We start from the raw sequence: 21,741 nt of genomic DNA, 5'->3' as shown, positions 1-21,741 counted from the left end.
TAGTTATATTCTCCTTTAAAATTCTTGTGAAACACAACATAAAAATGGCTTGTGCATCAGAAATGATATATGGAGTGCCTAATAACTGTTCCCGTATATGACAGTCTTGCCAAGAGTCTGACACGACAGTGATTGCCATGTAATTTCTTGCACCACTTTCCTGGCAAAGAAATCCCCTCCAGCGCCTCGTGCCCCCACCTTGGAGGGACAGCTGAGCTCCCCTTCTCGGCCTGACATTTGCTCAGGCAACCGGCTGCGGCGCGGCGCCGGCCCCCTGAGAAGGTGGGAGCGCTGGGGTGCGGGAGGATGCTCTGCAGAAAAGCCGCTCCCAGACCGCACGGCGACCGGAGCGGCCCGGGCCGGGGGTGGTGGAAACGCTGCTGCCCCTGCACTCGCAGTGCATTTCCGTAAGAAAGACTAAAACGAGCTCCTCGCTGCAGGGGCCGTGGGAACCCTTCGCCGACGGGGACCCCGCAGCTCTGCCTGCCGCTCTTCACTGCTGGGGGCAGATTTAACTTGGAGGACAGGAAAAACAGAATTAAATTAAAAAGGCAGATGCTAGGGGCTGCTTTGCGGCCCGCTGGGCGTGCCGGACGCCGCCGAGGGGGATGGGGAGCGGAGCCGAGCCAAGATGCGTTACGGTAGCGCAGCCCCGGCCCGGGCCGCCCCGGCCACCGCGCCCCGCTCTGCGAGCCCCGCCGCGGTGCGGTGCGGTGCGGTGCGGGCGGGGACTGCCCGGCCCGGCGGGGCGGGGGCCGGGACCGTGGCAGGGGCCAAGGCCGGGGCCGGGGCCGTTCCGTGCCGGGAAGGCTGCGGGGCCGGGCGGGGCCGGGATCCGAGGCCGCTCACCGCTCCGCGCTGCGGCTGCCGCGCTGCGCTGGCGCAGAGCCCGCGGGGGGGCTGCGCCGCGCCCCGCGCTGCACCGCCTGCCTGCTCCCTGCCAGCATCCCTGCCTGCCGCCTCCCTGCTTCCCTACCCCCTCCGTGCCTGCTCCTTCCCCGCCCCTGCCTGCCCCTCCTTGCCTGCCTGCCTGCTCCCTCCTGCCTCCCTGCCCCATCGCTGCCTCCCTGCCTGCCCCCTCCTTGCCTGCCTGCTCCCTCCTGCCTCCCTGCCCCATCGCTGCCTCCCTCCCCTTCTCTGCCCTCCTGCTTCCTCCCTGCTCCCTCCCTGCCTGCTCCTTCCCTGCCCCCCTGGCCCCGTCCCCCTGCCCCTCTGCCCCTGCCCGCCGCGGCGGGGACGCTGCAGCGGCAGCACCGCCGCCTCCCCAGCACCACGGACAGCGCCCGCCGCGCCGGGCCGTGCCAGGCGGGGCCGCGCCGAGCCGTACCAAGGCACGCTGTGCCGGGCCGCCCAGGGCCAAGCCGGGCGGGCCAAACCGACGAGCTGCCCTGCCCGCCCAACCGCAGCCCCCCCGGGCCGGCAGCGCAGCACGCAACCGCTTGAGCACAGAGCAGGGGCCAGCCCTCCCCGCGTACTGAGCAGGGGGGGTCCTGCTTCCCAGCCCTGTGGGTTGTCCCCCTCCCTCTGCCCTTACATGAACAGTTTTCTGTTATTTCTCGCCATCTGCTTTCAGGAATAGTCTCGTCTTGCTCCAGACATCCCCACGCAATTAGATCTCTCCTCTCCCACTCACCCTTCCCCCATAAGCTGCATTACTCCTGGCCCAGCAGTGTTTCACCCCAAAAGGCTGTAGGGCCCCTAGGGACAGCTTTCCTGGTCTTCATGAGGGCAGGGCATTCCAGGAAGGCAGATCGCATCCTGCATCCCAGGAAATCTGCCTCACCCTCCCTTCCACCACAGGCCAATGAGCTAAGCCTGCCTCAGCACAGAGCCATCTCAGCATCCCCCTGCTGCAATACACACAGGTCTCTCCATGCACATTGTGCAGTTTAGGGATGTTTCCTTCCCCCAGACCATTTCCAGACCTTGCTGTTCTTACATAAGGAAAAAAAAAATAGTTTTCTACAGGTCAGAAATGATCAACAGTCATTCAAAAGGGAGAGCTGGCCTCAGACTCACTCTCTGGGCCCTGCTTTACTATGAGATGCTTTTTATAGGCCTTAAGGAAGCTAGAAAAAAAAAAAAAAAGAAAAAGAAAAACAGGTAACTGTTCTGGTAAAGGGCACACAGTTAGTGATGGCTCACTGCTTACACAACTGCAAATGGCACCACTGAAGGCACCACTATGTTCTGCCTAGTCTGAGAGAGCACCCTGGAGACTTCTGTACTCTCTGCTGTTTTTCTCACTCCACCCATATGCACCATGAAATAACCTCACAAGTTTTGTCCTCCATACTCTAACCTGAAAATTCACCCTGTGCCTGTATGTCTGCAAGCAGTGTAAGAGTTTGTTACCACTGCAAGCTTTTGATAATAAGAGCATTTTTCTCCAGGAGAGGCAAACAAGCTCTAATTGCACAGTGGATCAGTGAGATGGCAATGCAAGGATAGTGTCAAGCCTCTCTGTGCACCACAGTCTTGAAAACTGTCTCTGCTTGGCCAGCAACTACTGGCAACAAAAGGAATTTTGCAAATAATTCCCATTGTTGCCATGGTTCTAGTGAGAATTTCAGACAACCACCAAATCTGTTTAGTGGTCAGTCATATATATCATTGGCTTTCCTCTTTCCAGGGATGGAGGGGAAATCCTTAAAATATCTCTAACCCCTTTCATGTAATAATCCTAGTAGGTCACATTCTGCACTCTTTATCAACTAAATCAGGCCAGCCAACTTCCCAGTACACAGGGAAGTAGCTACTGCAACAATAGCATTTATTCTGCCTTTCGTTTTTTGGAACCATTCATGAATGTGAGCAGGTCCAGCTGTCATTCCCCAGGTTTTGTCACAGTACAAGTTGTCCAGGATTAAGACTGGGGCTTACAAAATAAATACTGAAATGCAAAAACATGCAGCATAAAACAATTGCATACAATGTCTGCATAGATTTGTAGGAAATGGGATATAGAGGCAAAATAATATAAGCAGCTCTTTTACTGAAATGTTTTAGAAAACCCTTTGCATTGGTCCTTTCTTTTGTGCTGTCTGTGGAATAAAATGTGTTAAAATGAATTTGTGCATGTTTTACAGGTAGCAACAGCAGAGCCTTCAACACCAATAGGCTTTTTCATGTAAGACATAAAGCATTTGACATGGAATGTACTATTAAAGCTAAACCGGGGGGGAGGAGGGGGGGAGAGGCGTTCAAGGACTGATTTCCATTTCAAACTGCATTCTGGCACTTTGTACTCCAGCACCATTGGTGGATCAATATTTAATGCCCGGAGATTCTGGCTCTGCAGGAGTCATGTCAGGGGACCTCTAGAGCCAATCTGCTTGGGTAGAGGAGTGATAATTATTCATGGGCTCCTGCCTCTTGCTCCTTCTCTTGCACAGCCCCACTCTGCTGACTCAGTGCCTTATTCAGTCTTCTCTCCCTCTCTCCACTGCTGTAGCTGGACCCCTTTGCCTTCACCGCCTCTGAGAGTCTGCACATCCCACCATGGCTAAAACAGCAATGGGTAAGAAACTGCCTCTCTTTTCCTTCAGCCAGTACAACAGCCACTATTTCCTAGGACCACTGTCTACACCGGGTGCTCTTTTCAGTGGCCTTAAAGTTTAGAAAAATCAAGACAACGCTGAACATATTTTTTCTTTAATTTCTTTGATCAAAAAGGGGAGGGAGGTGGGACCCCGAGGCTCTTTTAACGTCCTAACCTGCGATCAGATTAAATATTTACTGATGGGTGAGTTAGGCACGTGAGTACAGAATAATTTTGATTTTTTTTATTATTTTAATAATTTAATATATGTATTATGGCACTAAGGGGAAAAAGAACGACAGAAAAGTTAGCCCCCTATAAGTATGCCCTCTGCAGCCCCGGTTGCCCCCGGTCGCCGGGGACAGCACGTCCCTTTATTTCTGAAACGAAATGCGAGACGCGTGGCGAGGAGAAGACGAGCGGGAAGGAGGAACGGCACGGCGAAGCGAAACCGAGGAGCTCGGCGGCGGGGCGGCGGCGGCGGGGCGGCGGCGGGGCGCAGAGCTGCGCGGCGCGGCGCGGCGCAGCGCGCACCTGCCGCGGCGCGCACTGCGGGCCGACCGCGCCCAGCGCCGGGGCGAGGGGCTGCGGCGGAGCCGCAGAGCCGGGGCCGCTGCCGCACCTGCAGTCTGGCCGGGGGCGGGGGCGTGCGTGTGTGTATGGGGGAGGGGGGCAGAAGTAGGTCACTGCATCATCCAGAGCCGGGATTTTCTAGCCGACCCCACCCTTGTTTTGCCTCTATTTTGTGCTCTTGGGCTGCAAGCACGGCCCCCCTCCCCCTGGTTCTCCCCCCCCCCCCCCCCGCCGGGAGCCGCACCCTGCGCCCCGCTGCGCGCCGGGGCGCGGCGGTGGGGGCCAGCAGCGCGGCCGCGGGGAGCCGCGCGGCGCCGCGGGGTGCGCTGCCACTGCGGGCGGGCGGGAGGGGCCGCGGCGACGCCCCCGCGGCAGCCCGGGCGCCGAGGTGCCCCCGCGCTCCGCGCCTTTGTCTGAGGGCGGCGGCTGGAAGGGGTGGAGGAGCCGAAAACTGCGGTGCAGGGTGTGGAAGAGAGAACCGGCACCATCGCGGGGTCGGACCGCTGAAAGGAGTGAAGCCTCAGACCGCGTTACCTTTCGATATCCATATACAAATAGAGATATACAGATAGATAGAGATATACAGATATATGGATGTATAGCTATATATTTGAAATTAGGCAGAGACTACACCTGACGCATTCAAATTCAGGTTTCCACAGTCACTCCCTGTTCAACTCGTGGATGCCCAAATCACACAAAATAATGATGGAGAGATCCGGCACAATTATTACCCTTCCACAAGAAACAAATTCACATTCAATTTGTCATTCCAGGCAGGCTCTGTTGTCTCCCTTAATCTTTTTGCACAAAGTTATACTGAATCCTGGCGTGGCTCTCGCTGATGCATTATACATTTATTTATTCGAATGCTGATGTCCCGCTTCTGAGAAGTGATCTGTGAGGATTGAAAGCATTTTAACCTGGTTGTGGCACCCCTGGGAAAAAGGCATGAGACAGCTGTATATGCAAATAGAGGCAGGAGACAAGGGCTGTGGGAGTCTGGCCAGCCCTGCAGTGCCGAGCACGCCATCCCCTCCCCACTGCAGCAATCTGGTAATCAGTATTGATAATTTGTAGTCAGTTGGAGACTTATCACTGCAGAAGGCCCTGTGAGGAATTCTGTCAGTAGGGAAGAAAGGGCTCTTCAGCCTTTGATTAATGATTTCACAGCACACAAGTATAAAGATTTCTGCAGTAGGAGAGATGGCTGAAATCGTTGGATTTGCGCAGAGACTGGTCGAATGTATCACTCCTTTTGCCTATTAATTCCTGGTTAACGAGCTACATACACAAGTAATAGAAAGCAATATAACTATCTAGCTCAAGTTTCTAAAAAATACTACTTAAAATGCCATTCAGTTAAAAAGGATAGACACTATTTAAAAGCATCTTCTCTCTTTAAATTCACAAATATTAAGGGCTCTCTTCCTCATTTCTTTAAAATTTATTTTTTCTTATTATAATTATTTTTAGAGAAATTTCAGCTCTAGACAGCATATCAAAGTAAACCACTTAATTTACATTAGACTCATCTCTACTTCAAGAGTTTCTTCGATGAAACAAATAAACTTTGTTTGCTTGTGTAAGATTAAATGCAATCTCAGTCATATACATTTTCTGTTGCTGCTAAATAAGCTGCATTTGTTTTGAACCTGCTTTGAACCTTTGCTCAACCAACCACTGTGAGAACTAAAGAGTGCCTGATTTTTTTTTCCCTATTGTGCCCTGTATTTTGCAGAGCGCCAGTAAAGGCTAGATCCAGCAGCCACTGAGGTCAATAGAAAAACTCTAATTAGCTTAAGCTGGCCCACCATCATGGTTTGGCCCTGGGCCAGCAAGGCACTTAAGCAAGTGTCTGACTTGGAGCACGTGGACAATCCCACTGGTTTTGGACAGAACTCTTCATATACCTCAAGTTAGGTAGCTGCTAAATACTGTGATGAATATGTGCTCATATTCTTTAATAGAAAGCAAAATTGAGGTTTATTTTCTTTCTTACTCTGTTAAATAAAACCTCCTTTTCAAGGAAATCTCCTTTGGCTTACATAGGAATTTCACCAGATGCAAGAACTTCTGGAGCTCAGTACACCCTGCACAACCAAGAAGCTTTTCTTTCTGTTTAGTGTATGCATAAGTTCACACCAAGCACATTCATGCACATAAATGTCTGTAAGTAAGTCTTATTTAAAAATTCCATAAAACAGGAAGGTAAGGAAGTTGGTTGCCTCCTCCCCTTGACACTTTCTTCGAAGTGAGATCTGCATTTTATGGATGGGCTCATTCACACCTATTACTTCCTACCATGCAGATGTTTGTTAGAGGATATTGAATCAACTGCATTTACAGCTGAAGTCACTACAGACTTAATAGGCCATGCACATATCCAGTCTTTCTTAAGACGTGTACATGGCAGCTTGAGAGTGAAGCAGTCAGTGATGCCACTGCTTCCTTCTACTGTTTAATTTAGAGAACATTTATTATGAAAATACATTCAAACAAGTATCATACATGAAAAATCTCAGGATTATGGCTCTTGTTTATTTTATAGGATTTTACTTAACAGAAACATGGGAGAATTGTGAATAATGCATCAAAGAAGTGTTTTAGTTCGGACTCAGAAGAGATAGTCAGGAACTGTGAGGTGATAAATGGGTGGGATGATGACGATAAAGGAATTCAGTCAGCCACACATTGCCTCACTGGCATATAATGAGACTGACTAAATTGTTGTAAAGGTACTTCAGATTTTTTTTTTTATCATTTGTATTTTAGCTATGCTCAAATCTAAACACTTATCTTGATGGATGCAGCTTCACTGCGAAATGTGTCCATTAACTGAGTTTTGCATATTGTTTTATCTAGTATGTAAACATATGTAAAATCATAAATATGCATATGGTTGCTAGTTTAACTGGTTCAATTATTTTAATAACTAAAGCTTTTCTACTGCAAAGGGCTAAGCATTTTACCTCTGATCTGCCAGTACCTTTGGACAAGTGTTTATTTTCAAGCACTTGAGTAGTCACCTGGACATCAATGGGAGTGACAGGCTTCCAGGTAGACATATGGCTCAGTTCCAGGCTGAATTTGCACTAAACATGCTCCTGTTCAGTATTATGCAGTTTATAGCTGAAGTTTTTAACCTGTTTTCCCCAATTTTATAAATAAATGAGTACAAGTCAGCCTTGTGCTTTGACATTTAACTGTCAGAATATTACCTACTTGAACAGACCAATAGGGAATTACTTTAAGATGGGGATTAATAGGGAAAAGAGAGTTTATTATCTCACGGTGTTACCAGAAGTATGATTTGATGGACAGCCTATGATTCCAAATTTTGTCAAGGTCTCACGGAAGAAATATTTCAATTAGTGTATTTCTCAGAATGAATCTTTGAGAATTTTGATCACAAATGTAGTGTAAAGTTTCTGGCAAGTACAAACCAGTAGAGAATTGAAGGTTAACACTTTTTAATATTTTTCTCCTGTTTTTAAAAAGTAGATTATTCTTCCTACTATTGAGAATTCAGGCAGTAATAATGTAAGAAACAATCCATATGATTCAGAATTTATATTGCCTCACAGCAATTCTTTATTTACCCCCTGAAGTGGGTAGGAGATTGGCAAGAGATTGGAACGTCATCTTGTGGAAAAGATCCCATAATATTCTGAGGAAATAAACACAAAATTCAGCCGCCTGTGCACTTCTCAAATGTTGTCCCACATGCACCTCCACATCTTTGTCCTAGTATGAACTGTATGTAGATTAAAGGCTTATATATTTAGTTACGTATTTTTTTTTAATTCCTTCACATTGCTCTTGCCAATTTTTCACTTAAACTGTTAACTAATTTCTGGATTTATAATTTCTTTGGTATTTGTACTGTAATAGTACATTTCTCTAGATTACCTTTTGCATACATATTTTGTTATAAATACATATATAATCATGCTACAACATGGTTAAATATCTGTCAGGTGATATTTATATTCATTTTCTGTAAAAGTGGAAATGATAAAGTGATCCCTATTCTCCACTTTCAGACCACTACCATTAATTTAAAGAGCTGATTACAACAGAGAGATTAGACAATCATATTCAGCAATATATTTAGGTAGCATTTTAGTCTTCAAAGGCTGTGCAAAAATTAACTAATTAATTCTCCTACCAGCCCTCTGTGAGAAGTAGGCATTAGTCTACTAAAATTAGTCTAAAACACAGAGATCAGAGGGTTTCCATGACAAATAGGTCTGGGCAGTACTTGACCTTTGTAGCATTTTCGTGTAGGCCTAATTTAAGTACCTGATCGGTTCACAGTCAAAAGGAACAAGAGATGTTCAGCACTCCTCAGAAAATCAAGCCGTAGGTGTCTTAAACTAGGCATCCTAAAATGGTGTCACTCCAAATTATTGATTTAATTGGAAAATTAAGCCACTAAAAAGCTTATTGAAGATTATATGGCAAATTAACAAGAACTCTGCCATTTGAATGTAAGGGGTAGAAGCTCCTAGCCCTGTTATTGACTATTGGGCAACAGTACAGCTAGAAGTGAAATCTGCCACTAAGTCTTTTTACAGAACAAGCTCCCTAGGCTTTATATGTATTGAACATATTTGTCTTTCTACTTATATTACCAGATTTCAGAATTTTTTATCCTGGCCTTCTCAGTAGCTCTGAGCAACACTTCAAGGAGAGGCAAATATCACACCATGAATCAGCAGTGATTAGTTATCTCCGCAGTAACTACCTTCAGAAATGCTATTAACTGCCCACATAGGTCACCTTGATAAATAAAAACTTGCTATCATCAGGTTGCATGTAGAGAACATGTCTCCTACTGCAGTATCCATAAAATGGATGATAGATGGACCAACTTTGCAGATGAGAGTCTCATCTCACTGGAATCAACAGAGTTCAGCCTCAGCCTCAGCATGATCCTTAGCCTGTGGAGCCACAAAAATTTGGTAGCTGATTTGAAAGAATGGCCTATCTTCCTGAGGTTTAGACTGTGAGCTATTCTGTGGGCATAGTCTGAGCTGTTGCTAGTTTATTTTCAGTTTATAAACAGTGTTGATCCCGCTTAAAAGCTAGTGGGCATCCATGACTACGGCAAAGGCTTTGTCTGTTCCTCTAGTTGCTCAGCACTTTTCAAATTCAGCAAAAATTGATTTGGAGACCTCAGCTGAAATACAGGCCGAATGCAGAAAATGCTGAGCCCTGGGAACAAAATATATTTAAGACACCACTTGTCTGAGCAGTATCCTGCATACAAAGCTGCTCTGTAATTATTTCATTTTCTCTTCCACTTATGTTTTTCTCTTTCCTGTCTGCTAATACATAATTCAACAAATGAAGCGAATTTAAGCTCAGTTTGCCTGCATGTGCAGTTAAACTGATGCACAGCATCAACATGAAACAGTAGGCTTTGCTGAACACATTTAGAAAAAAAATTTAAGTAATATCTGAGACATTCAAAAGTAAATTCTAATGTATGTATTCTTTGTAATATGCTAAACCCATCACTGTTGTAGTTTTTATGCAGAGAATTTCTGGTCCTTAACACATTTGATTGTGATCCGTGAAACAGAATTGTTGGGTTTGGGTTCCCCCCTTTTCAGTTCTCCCCTAAATAAGTGATTTAATTTAGAAAAGTGACTGCAGGTAGCATTAGTAAAGCTCTAAGGCACCTGCAGTCAGATAGAGATGGTGTATGGTAGACACCAAGATTCACTGGGTAGAAGAGCACATAAGAATGATGCCCACCTAGCAGTCAGGAAGTTCTGGCTGATGGGACTGTATTTTACATGTTCCAGTCATTGGAAAAATAATCGAAACAGTCTTGGGAACAAGAAAAGAGAACTGAAGTCTCTTTGGGGGGCGTTAGGATCCTTCAGCATGAATCTCCTCGTTTCTGAAAGGGGTTCAACCCAGTTAGTCATTTTCCAGTCAAAAGGCCTCCTCATAGACAGTTCTATCACAGAACTGCAGCCATCAACATTTCTCCTCGTCTATATTTTAAAAGAAAGTGGTGGTTGACCTTTCATTTATGAAGGAACTTGTCTTACCCATGTGTGCTACATGTGCTCCCAGAAAACAGGCTACATAGATTTCCACAGAGGACAAGGCTGGAGGAATTCCCATTTTCCAGTATTAGGGGATTCAGCCTTTCAATGCTGAGGCACTCTTTGTACAAAAAAAAAAGGTAGTGCCTTGGAATGCACAACCAATCTGAGAGCAGAAACTGGTATTTAATGACCTATTTGCAGCTGTGCAGGAATTCACAAGATCCACATTTTGGATTAGATGCCTGAAATATGCTTAAATCTCATTTTAGGCACCTTCCTCCTTTCCTGGATTTGTCCTTTAATCATTTTACATCCTGACTTTCTCTTCGTTAAGATTGGGGATAATCCTATATACTTACATCAGAGGTGTGATGTGAGGTTATGTTCCATAATGCATAACAATCCTCTGATATTATAGAAATTGCAAAAGAACATGATGATCTGACCAGTAGACAGAGCAACTTGCTGTCTAAAGCTGTATTAGCATTCTGTACTCTTCAGATAATTACTTATAATCCTTAGGGCACTTTTAAAGTAAAGAAAAATAAAGTTCTGTGCATTTAATACTATTGGTTGGCATAGTAATCTAGAAATTGAGAACTTGTCTTAGAGTATGCTAAGGTCATTTTAATGTTTATTTGTTGGGGGAGGGTTACATTTAAATATATTTAGTAGTCAGTAGGTGACTACATAGCTATAACTTTTAATCTTGATCCTGTTTTTGATCCTTTCTAAAGTTATTGAAAACATTAATCATCCTTTTGGCCTAGGATTTCTCATGGATCCATGTTCAGATTTATCCTATGATATTCACTGGGATAACTCCTGCTAAATTCATTAGCAAGACTCCCTAAAGTGTCTAAGATTATTATTGTTATTATTTCCATTTTAAAAGACAGTAGAGACTACAATGACATCAGAAATGCACAAAAAAACTGTGCTACATTTTGTGTACAAAAATGTAGTAAAAATTACAGTTGCTGGTTTACTAGTATTTTAGTTCTACAAGACTTCCAGTTATCTGAATGGAGCTGCAAGAAGCCTGTTCATCCTCCTGGGAAATCTTCTAAATTAAGACAGAACGCATGAATCAGGCTGTATCATTTTTCAACAACATTTTCTGGAAGTGAAATTTGCTTCCTAATCCATTTTATTAACCTTTATTAAAGATCACATTTAGCTATTCTGATATGTTTGTTTCTTACATTATTCATGTGAATAGAAAGAGTAATTTTTGCTACTCAGCAGTCATGTTTATAGTCACTTCAATATACAGTCTATGTTTTCAGGTACTGGCATTTATTCAATTTATTATGTAGATGTAATACAAAGGACTATTTCTAAGCTAATATCTTTTCTGTTTTTTAGATTCTTTTGATGCTGTCAATACTGTAGTCTGATGGCTTTCAATACTATATATTGTAGATGGGAAAGAAGCCCATATTCACTGAGTTTGAAAAAAAAATGTTTAATATTTACCAATATGTGTTTTCAAGGCAAGTAACTTCTTACTAAGGAAACAGAATTCTGCCTCTAAATATGATTATTTTGCAAGTAAAATATTCATAGTGACTTCTTCAGAAAAAATAATACAGTAAGATACTCATTTTGATCTGCATTGAGGATTCAGGTTGTTTCTTATTGAAGTATATTCCCTTTTCTGCAGTGAAATGTCAGTGAAAGAAAGCGAAGGCCTTACTTGAACAAACATACTGCATCAGATTAACAGTGTATAGAGTTTCCCTTTCTAGTGGTAGGAGGCCTGAAAAACAAATATATCAGTGAGGTTTAAATGTGACAGAGGTACAGCTCTGTAAAACTATAATTACCAGTTTGTATATTTTGCCAATGCTGTTCTGCAGTTCTTGGCTCTGCTGGAATCCTGCTGTCTCTTACACAGAAGATGTAAATCGTATTGTCAAGAGGGGTAAAAATTTGCAATAGTAGGAATAAATACTGAACCTTGACAGAAAACTCAAGGCACTTTAAGAAGCAAATAGGAGCAGTCAACAGTACAATTTTTTTTTTTAAAAAAAGAAAAACTTTTAATACAGTTTAATGTAGTTGCATAGATATAATTTCCTATATTAAAATAATTACAATAATTAAAAACAATATCTTGGAAACATAATACTGGACCAGATGGTTCTCAGTCTGGCCCTATGTTCTAATATTTTTTAATGCCATTCATACTTTGGAAGAAGGTGTGAGCTAGTGATCAGGAAGATTTCTATCCTTGGCAACTTTGTACTTCCTTCTGAACAACTAAATCACCATCAAAAATTTCAGTCAATCAAATCATCCAAATCACAGGCTCCCTTCTGCTCTACTCCGCACATGCTGGTTTCGAATCCCAGTATATTTCCTTGTTATAGTTTCCCTTGTTTTCTTATCCCAATCTATTTATCTTATCAGTCACGATGCCTACCTCAATCTTGATTCAGTTTTAGTTATTCCACCCTGTGAATGACTTAAACATTTTTTCCTTTTCTTAATTCATCTGCTCTTAGTCCAGTTTCTCCACCAGCCAGATTCAACTCTTGTCCCTTCACACAGCCATTTCCCTACGAGAATCCTCCACACTTTTGGAGGACAAAAGGGGAGGAACTGAAATCAGATCTTTCCATGACATATCCCTTGGTCAGGCCTGGGTGGATTTTTCAAAGGAGGAATAATTTACTGGCACGAAGAGCTAGAGTCTCTCAAACAAATCTAATAAGCATTTTTTTAGTTTACTTTACAGATATATTTTTCCCTAGTCATCTTCTCAGAAACAGTGAAACACTTTTTGCTAAGGGTTTCCCCAAAATTCAGCAAGAGGCAGCTGTCCAGCAAGGAAAATTGTAGGCCAGATGTTTATAATTTTACAAATTGATATCCAGGGAAAGGAAGACTCTCATATTTTCCAAAGTAATGGCAGGAAAAAAATGGTATTAGATGGGAAATAGCAATGGCTCACCATGTGCTTTACAGGCACACATTTGAGTGGCTATAATGTGTGAAGGTTGGGACACCAACTAAAATTAGATCCTAAACAAGTGCAAGCCTGTGGTAACAGGCCCAAGCTGATTTGTGTCTGCTGAACGCATTTTTTCCTCTTTAAATATCCAGAAACAGACACTGAGGAAGGAAACAACTCTTTCATTTTGAAAAGTCTATGAGAACCAGCTACACTAATAAAGGAGAATTTAAATATTCAGGAAAATGGACATTTTCATACGAGGAAAAGAATTCAATTATTCAGCTAAAAAAAAAAAAAAAAAAAAAAAAAGAACAGGCTATTATAAGTTGACATTTGGATGTCACTAGGTCCTGCTAATTTTAGGCTATATTGAAAAATGTGGTAGCAAAGCCAATACTGAACATTTGATAAGGGCATTATAAAAGACAAGCTGAAGAAATTCTGTTCTGCTTCTAATGCCAGACTGTTGATACTGTGATATACTGATATTCAGTGTCCTGAAAATCTCACTATTGCAAGTGAAGATCTCTTTTTGTCCTAAATGAGCCAAGCACTCTCACACCAGAGCCGCACTGAAATCAACTAGGACTAACATGTCTGCAGGAATCAACTCTTGATGTGGTTATTTTAGCAGCCAGGCAGTATCTCTGATTTCATCAAGACACTCTTCTGTGTAGGTGGTGACCAGTACTGCAGAAAAATAGCCAGATACATAGACATAGATGGATAAATTATAGACAGACTGACTGAATGAATGAACTCTAAAAACCTCTTTCTTCAGTATCATTTCAGGCCAGGAAAAAATCACTAAATTGAAAGAATACTATAAAAGAAGGAAGGAGGAGAGAAATAAAGCATGAAGGAAAAAGGGTGGGTGATGAAAGATGCTCCTTAGTGAGAAGCAGTCACATTACTAAAAGTCAATATGAATGGCTATTTTTATGCATTTATTTTACATGTTCAGAAATCAATGTGTTTCTATTATGCAAATATGAGGAAAGATACTTAAAACACAGGTGGTTTCCTCTAACCAGTAGTCCTTGTTCTAGTTTTATTACATTTCAATTGTAATAAAAATGTCTCACTAGCAATTGCTCTCTTTCAGCCAATTTAATCAATTCTGAATAATACGCCAATTTGTGTGCACCATCAGCAAGGTTCCAAAGAGCTTGTCATTCTTTATTTTTCCTTTTTCTCATTCATTTTACACATCTTCTGATTAAAATACTCAATAATATTAATAATCTATGCCTAGACATAATAAATTCTAGCAACATGCTAGAGTGGTTGAATGTTATCATTATTTTCTTAATGGGGGCAATCCAATATTTGAATATATGCATAAAGCCATGGCAAGATACAATAGTAGAAATATAAATCAGGTAATTAATAAGAACTATATAGATATTTTAATTTAAAATGTCACAGAAAAATCTGAAAGTCATAGGATAACATTCATGTTAGAATATCTCCAAAATTTCAGCTTAGAAAGTGTCTACTGGGTAAAATTTAATATGCATCAAAATCCAAGGGAATTTTTCAGCTGGCTTGCAACAGGGCTTGAATTTCATCCATGAATAATCTGATCGGTAGTAAAAATAATATAAATCAACTCAACTTCAGGACTAAGAAAAACCTCAAATTGTTCCAATTAATTTTAATGGGAGTTTGGATAGGTTCATGATAATGAATGCTGCAGGACATGGACCACGTCCTCTAAATGGGCTTCTAGAGGGTCAGTAATAAATGTCTGCAGTTCAATGGGTGCTTAGGCTGAAAAGCTTTGCTGTAGCACACATTAAATGCATGTATTTTTTCTCAGAGTAAGAAAAGATGTGACAAATAAGAAAATGCTGGTCACCTGGTGGGAGAGAGGGTTATTGAAGATTTCATCTATCACCCAGCAGGAATCACTTTATTGACTGCTGTCACTGTCCAAATCAGTTTTACTAAAAAAGGCAAAAGTTGTCCAATTCAATCAAATACATCTCTCAGATATTGGTCTGGATTTATTCTCAAGCTTGGCTTAAATAAATATTTTCAAATGTGCCAAGTTCTGATTAAAATAGTCACATTAATATCCACACACTCTATTTCCAATATGTTCTTTGTGGTTTTGCTCAGTAACAAAATTTACAGGGACCTCAGGTTTGTTGTGCTACACAAGTTAATATTAGGTGATGATCAGACCTCTGTTTTACTCACAGTAGTTCGAAAACTGAAATCATCATTTAGACTCTGCAAGTTATACAGAATCTTCCAAGTGAGGCAAAGTCACAATTTACAGGAATGGTGATGGTGATTCTCTTTATCTCCATTTGGGTACCTTTCTTTATTGCCTCCTGCTCTTCTGCTTGCTCTGCAAGCAAGCTTAAACACTGGGACAGCTTTTACTAAACCTGAAAGGGTATTTGCATTCCTACATTTCAAAAATGAGATGGAATGACTGGGGAAGTGGCATAAAGTGGTGACCAGACCTGAAATCCAGCAGCTGAACGGTCTGGGCTCTAGCTCTGGTGCTTGCCTCTGCGAGATGTCTTGAAGCACAGCCAAAGGAAACCAGGAGGTTCCTTGGCAAGAGAAGGCGGTAGCATGAAAGGCAGCATAATAAATGAGCCCCTGGGCAAGGACAGGAAAGAAACCCGAGGAGTTGGGTTCTATGACTTGCTCGGGATGAGCTCACCAGGAGTCTGCAGCTAGTGCACAAATCATGAATGATATCAATAGTTCAGTGGTTAAGTAATATAAAATGCATTTTTCATGAGATAGTGAGCATTATGTGAAAGATGTGAATAAAAAAGAGGAATGGATCTGGGGCCATGAATGACTAGCAAACCCTCCTTCCCCCACTGGCACATATACAAATATGAGGTTGCTCTGAGCATTGAATCTGAGAAAGGTTGATTGGAAGGACAACTAGAGGTCACCTTATCTGGCCTCCCACTTGAAGCAGGACTATCACCAACACTAGACTAGGTCAACTGGCATCTTGTCTAGCTAACTTCTGAAAACCTACCAGCATGATTTCACAACCATTCAAGGCATGATCCATGGCCCTTCCTCCCTCTTCTTTCATCTGGACTACCAAGAGGAGTCTGGCTCCATCATTTCACTGATCTTCAGTTCACATCATTGCAAGGAGCTAGTATATTCCCTCCTGGGCTCTCCCTCAGCCACCTAAACAAACCTAGCCCCCTCTGCCACTCTTCACAGGCCGTGTGCTCAGGCCCCTCACCTTCCTGGTAGCTGTTCACTGGGCCTTCAGCAGTTTTGGGTCTCCAGATGGGATGCATTACCTCAGATGCAGCCTCACCAGCACTGACCAGCATTTGGTCACCAGTGCTCCCAGCCTCCTCTCCTGTCCATTCACACACATCTCTGCTCCTGGCCATTTCTCTAGTCTGAGCTCTTTAAAGGAGTTGTGGAAGAGACAGGAGAAAAAGAGTTCTTTGCAAAAGCTTTCAGGACGAGCCTACTTATATTGAATGTACCTATTCTGGGATTTAGATTTGATCTTTCATTATTGACAGTTACGGGTTTATGTAGCTACACACTGAAATTACCATCTAAAATCTCACTTTTTTAGTCTTTTCGGGACTATGTAGTAGACTAGCAGAAAAATACCTTACGATCTTAAATGCTGAAATAATTTGCACTGTGAACATGTTGAACATTGAATTGCCTAAGAGTAGCTCGTATTTCTGGGTTTGGGGAAGCACCAAAAGACATTCTGCCCACTTATTATGAAATATTGCCAAAATAAAAGATCAGTTTTACAGAATTTTCATTGTAGCCATATGGTTGACCTCGGAGTTGCTGTCATTTTTGCTTTGTGCAGTGCTTTCAAAATCATTCAAAACCTCCAGAGATTATTCTGGGACTAAAAGATTCCTCCAAAGCTAAGCATACCCTTAAAAAGCTTCCTACATAGATAGACTTTCTTAAATCAAGGTCTAAGTTTGTCTAAATCCAGAAATTACAAGCCCGTTGTAATATCTTGTAATTAAATACATGCAGTCTCTTACACCCACACACACAGTTATGGAGACTCGTAAGTTTGAAAAAACACATTTAAATTTGTTCATCTGCTGCTATTAAGCAAGCAAATTAAGCCATATGCTATAAAGCACCTTTAAATCAGAATATCAGGGCAACCGCAACAGAGCTTTCATAATCGCACCTGTTTGGGTTTAAAGGAAATACCTCCACAATTAAGAATTACATTGACAGACAAACTCTGATATCAAACAAGTTTATTTAAAGACTTAAAAATCATCTGATAAGTGCTTATTTTGTTCTGATATTCAAATTTAAAATACTGTTGTTAATTAACACAATTATAATCAGTATACCATTACGTGTGTTATTGGATAGGAACTCTTCATTTTTAAATATTCTACTTACGTATACCATTTGAAATTCTATCCAGAAGGCAAACTAATGCCTTATTCACACTGATGAGACATCCTTCATTTAAAATCTCTCATAATATTAAAATTCTATTCAAAACACAGAAGAAAATTGGATTTTTCAGACTGTCTCTTTTCATTGTCTTTTGCGTTTTGACATTTAGTCAGTAGTCATGGCAGTTCATAATAGTGTAGCACAAAGATGCAGTTACACATATTTGGCTTTCAGTTAAGTACATTAAATACATGTAGAGTGCTCCGAATCAACTACCAAACTTATGCTGCATAAAACTGGTTTATATGGATATAACACACTTATTCATTTATATGTACATATACATATATACATACACATACATATATGTATATGAAGACTTCCCTTTGTTTCTTTAAGACACTATGAAACAGGAGTTTTATAGCCTGTGTGACTAGGTTAGTTTGAGGGCTATCTTTCACAGTCCTCACAGCAATGTATTGTCTCTAAAATGGATTCTCATGGTAATTAAGGTGCAAAAATAATTGCAATAGGTTCTGCACTCACTGAAATGACTCAGCAAGCAAGGAACACATTTAATTACCGGAATATAAAGAATAAGAGTCCAACCCTACTGCAAATTATAATTTCATTTATCTTGTATAATATAAACATACATTTTTACTAAGCCCATTGCCCTCTGCATTATCTTTGCCTAAATAAACAAATACACCTTGCAATTGAACTTGCAGCTTATTTTCTGGCCTTAAGTTATGACTAAATGGTGCATTGGGCCTCGTCGCTTAGCACCACAATTTAAAATATTGGGAAAAAAGAGTATCTGAATATACATGCTTTGGAGTGGAACAGTACGTGTGTTAATGAGAATTGTAGTTACAACCTCTATATGAATTATAACAAGGTTCACATATTATATCTGACTCACAACTAAAGATGTATTAAAAAACATGTATATCCAATCCCAGAAAAATCTCAAGGACCACAGAATCACAGAATCACAAAATCATTGAGATTGGAAGGGACCTCTGGAGATCATCTAGCCCAGATCATCTAGACCAGACTCTCTGTTAAAATGGAAGCTGGCGTTGCAGGCAATGCGGGTCTGCTCAGCTGACTGAGGTACACCACTTAACAACGGTGGAGTCCCTGACCCTAAAGTATGGAAAGAGAAAAAGGTTGATTCCTTATTCAGTCTTTCTTAATTGCCTTTTTTGCAGAAGCATCTTGAGCCATTCCTTTGCCTGATGCTGTACTAGCACAGAAAAAGATAACTTTTTGCTTTCAGAACATGTGGGTAATTCTGCTAAAATTTGTTCTCTTGAGAATTTCAGTGTGACTCTTAGAATAGTTTGATTGCAGTTTAAGTCCAAAGGTGGGTCAAGGTGTCATAACATAATTGAAATATCAATACAAGTCCAGAAAGAATCTACTGTGTCAAGATGAAATAAAACAGTAACAGAAATCTTATGTCAGTTATGAGACTGACAGTATGCTGGGATTATGCCATTACTCTTTAGGCATTATTATACAGCCAGCGTGGAATAGAATGACATCCAAAGGCAGTGGGTAATGCAAAACCACATGATTCAAGATCAAGAAGAGTTTGTCAAAACTGCAGGAAGGGATCAGGGTGAAACAAATTAAGTCAGTGGAAATCTCTGAAGAGATCATTATGAAAAATCAAATAAACACAAGTATTCCAAACACACATGGCTGAGGTTGCAATACAAAAAAATCAAAGAAATGCTGACAGCCAACTCTGTCACATCCTGCTCTAGTAACACAGTCTTACTGCTCTACAGCAGAACCTAAAGCATGTTTCATGCCTTGGGAAAATGTTGTTTGATCATACTAAGCTCATTTTCTAAGCAATCACTATCTATTTTATGATATTGGAATGTATCATCACTCCATAGGATATTTTACCAGTCAGCACACATATTTTCTGCCCCATTTTCAAAGAGAGAACCTCTCAAAGCCTGGTCTAATAGAGTCTGTCACTGATACAGGAGTCAGGAGACCTGGGTGCTCCATAAAGCTTTCCTACTGACTGGGTCTGTGACCTAAAGCATTTTTTTCACCTCTCTATGTCATTTCAGTCCCAGCATTCCTTTGTGGACTTTTTTGCTTACACAGGAAGCTCTTTGGCACAGGATGTTCTCATCTGATGTGTTTGTACAGTATTTAGTACAGATCTCAGCTGGGTCTCTGTATGCTACTGCAATACAATAATGAGATGACCTTAAGAACGCACTAGGGGATGGCATTCATCTCCAATAGCCTAGCCTCTGACTGCTGGGTGCTCCAGGGGAAGCCAATGCATTCAATACAAGGATTGAAAAATTGCACTTCCCTTCCAGTACCTGGATCGCCAGAGAGCAGAAAATTGTAGGCCACAGGGCCTTCGTGGTGACTCATGTCTCCTTGTCAGGGCTGTCAGGGAATGTGGGCCATGTGCAGGCTCTACAGCTCACTCTGTGTTCTTTTAAGCTATACCTTAGACCATGCCACACCTTATCTGTTTGCTATTACACAGACATCAAAGAAGTACCAACTCCCTTATAAGTCATTGGTGCTGCAGCCACCACTGTGGAACCAAGATCAAGCACCATGACTTTGCATTCAGGAAGCAGTATGCTTTGGTGGCTTCTAGGCTCTACACAGCTGCTTCTGAGGGAAAAGTTCATAAACTTGGGTTTTTTTCTGCTACTGGGAAGTCCTGAAGTGACGGTACTAAGCTGCTTTTAGGGCAGGTTAGTACAGGAGATAGCCCCTGTCTCAGAAATCTTTGAGACAGTATAAATGTAGTACAAAGCCTGTGTAGAGTAGGGTTGATATAAGTGGGCTGAAGAAAGCCACCGAGAAGCTTTCTGCCTTCACACATGAACGTTAGCATTCCTTAAAATGCTGCTTTTTCCTGTGTGGAGACCGAGATCCTAGTGCAGGGCTGCTCAACCATGAGGATCTTCAAAGCCATCTTAGAGGAAATTTTGGAGTGAAATATCCAGATTTTTAAGCCGCTTTATATGTAGCTTGTCCCAGAAGTAAAAGATTTTAATGGCTACATGTGCTGGTGAAAGAATTTGCCTATGTGACAACCATTCAGACATATCATATGAAGGAAATACATTACAGACAGCGAGCATTAAACTGCGAAAAGCAGATCCTCCTATTAAAAAGTTCCAGAGCTTAAGGTTTTGATCCGTAAATCGTTCACATAAAACTCCTAGTGACAGCTTCTGGGAATATGGCTTTTTCTGAGAACAGGAAATCTAATGATAGGATCAGTCCTGATACACATGTTACAACAAGCACTAGCAGTATTCCTAAACAAAAAGTAAAATTGAGGGGTTTTCTGTAATACCTGAGAGAGCTAAGATTGCTCTGGTGCCAGCCAGAAGCAACTGTTTTCCCGGTGTGGGATTATGTAGTAAAACCAAGAGCTCTCAAGCATGAACCAAGTAAGGATTATTCCCTCCTACTACAGCTGCTAGTGCCTATTCCCTTTTTCTTTTCCACTCACTTCTGATTAAGGAACATCAGTTTGTATCATCCCATAACTGAAAACCCACAGTCTTCTGTGCCTCAAGAGAGCACAGGAAACAGCAGATGGCAGAATGACTTTTTTTGACTCCTGCATGGGGCTGTATTAAAGAGTTATGAACTACTGATGTGCTTGTACAACTTACATGAATTTTGCCCTCAGATGATGTAATGTTTCTGTGCAAGACTCAATGGCTGTGGTTGCTTCTTGTGAAGGGAGGCGTAGCATCAGCATCCTAAACATCAGCATCCTGCCAAATCATCCAAGGAACAGGAGTAAAACTTCCTTAAAGAGCTAGTGAGAGACACTACAAAATGTTATTATACTAAACAGTTGCTTTCAGTTAACTGACAGGAAATAAAGCCATCTTTGGAAATAAAGCCATCTTTGGAAATAAAAGCCTTTGAGTTCATTCCTCATTATTTATCCTCTCATTTTTCTACCTAGTCTATTTTAGTGGCTCACATCCTTTCCTATGGAGAAAGCTCTGTGGAAAGAAAATCATGGGAGAGAAGTGGGATGTGGAAATAGGGAAGGAAAAAATCTCTTTAGGGATTCACTTGAAAAAACTGCAAGGGCAGTGCAGACCTTATAGCAGAAGGTCTTCTGTTCCAGGGAAAAAGGATCTTCGAAATTTTTGTTTTCATTC

General features: G+C 41.8%; 1 protein-coding gene across 1 annotated transcript in view; it reads left to right on the top strand.

Moving 5' to 3' along the window:
* Positions 1-3,353: 3,353 nt before the first annotated feature.
* The window catches only part of STMN2 (stathmin 2), a 40,638-nt gene continuing 22,250 nt past the window's right edge, over positions 3,354-21,741 (top strand). The window contains exon 1 of the mRNA XM_062568170.1: positions 3,354-3,520. Within this exon, the coding sequence (XP_062424154.1) occupies positions 3,502-3,520 (19 nt within the window). The 5' untranslated portion in view covers positions 3,354-3,501. The remainder of the gene's footprint in view (positions 3,521-21,741) is intronic.

This window comes from Rhea pennata, chromosome 2 (assembly GCF_028389875.1).
Source record: "Rhea pennata isolate bPtePen1 chromosome 2, bPtePen1.pri, whole genome shotgun sequence".
Classification (NCBI taxonomy): domain Eukaryota; kingdom Metazoa; phylum Chordata; class Aves; order Rheiformes; family Rheidae; genus Rhea; species Rhea pennata.
The sequence above is the reverse complement of the archived record's forward strand: the minus strand, read 5'-3'. Positions and strand labels throughout refer to the sequence as shown.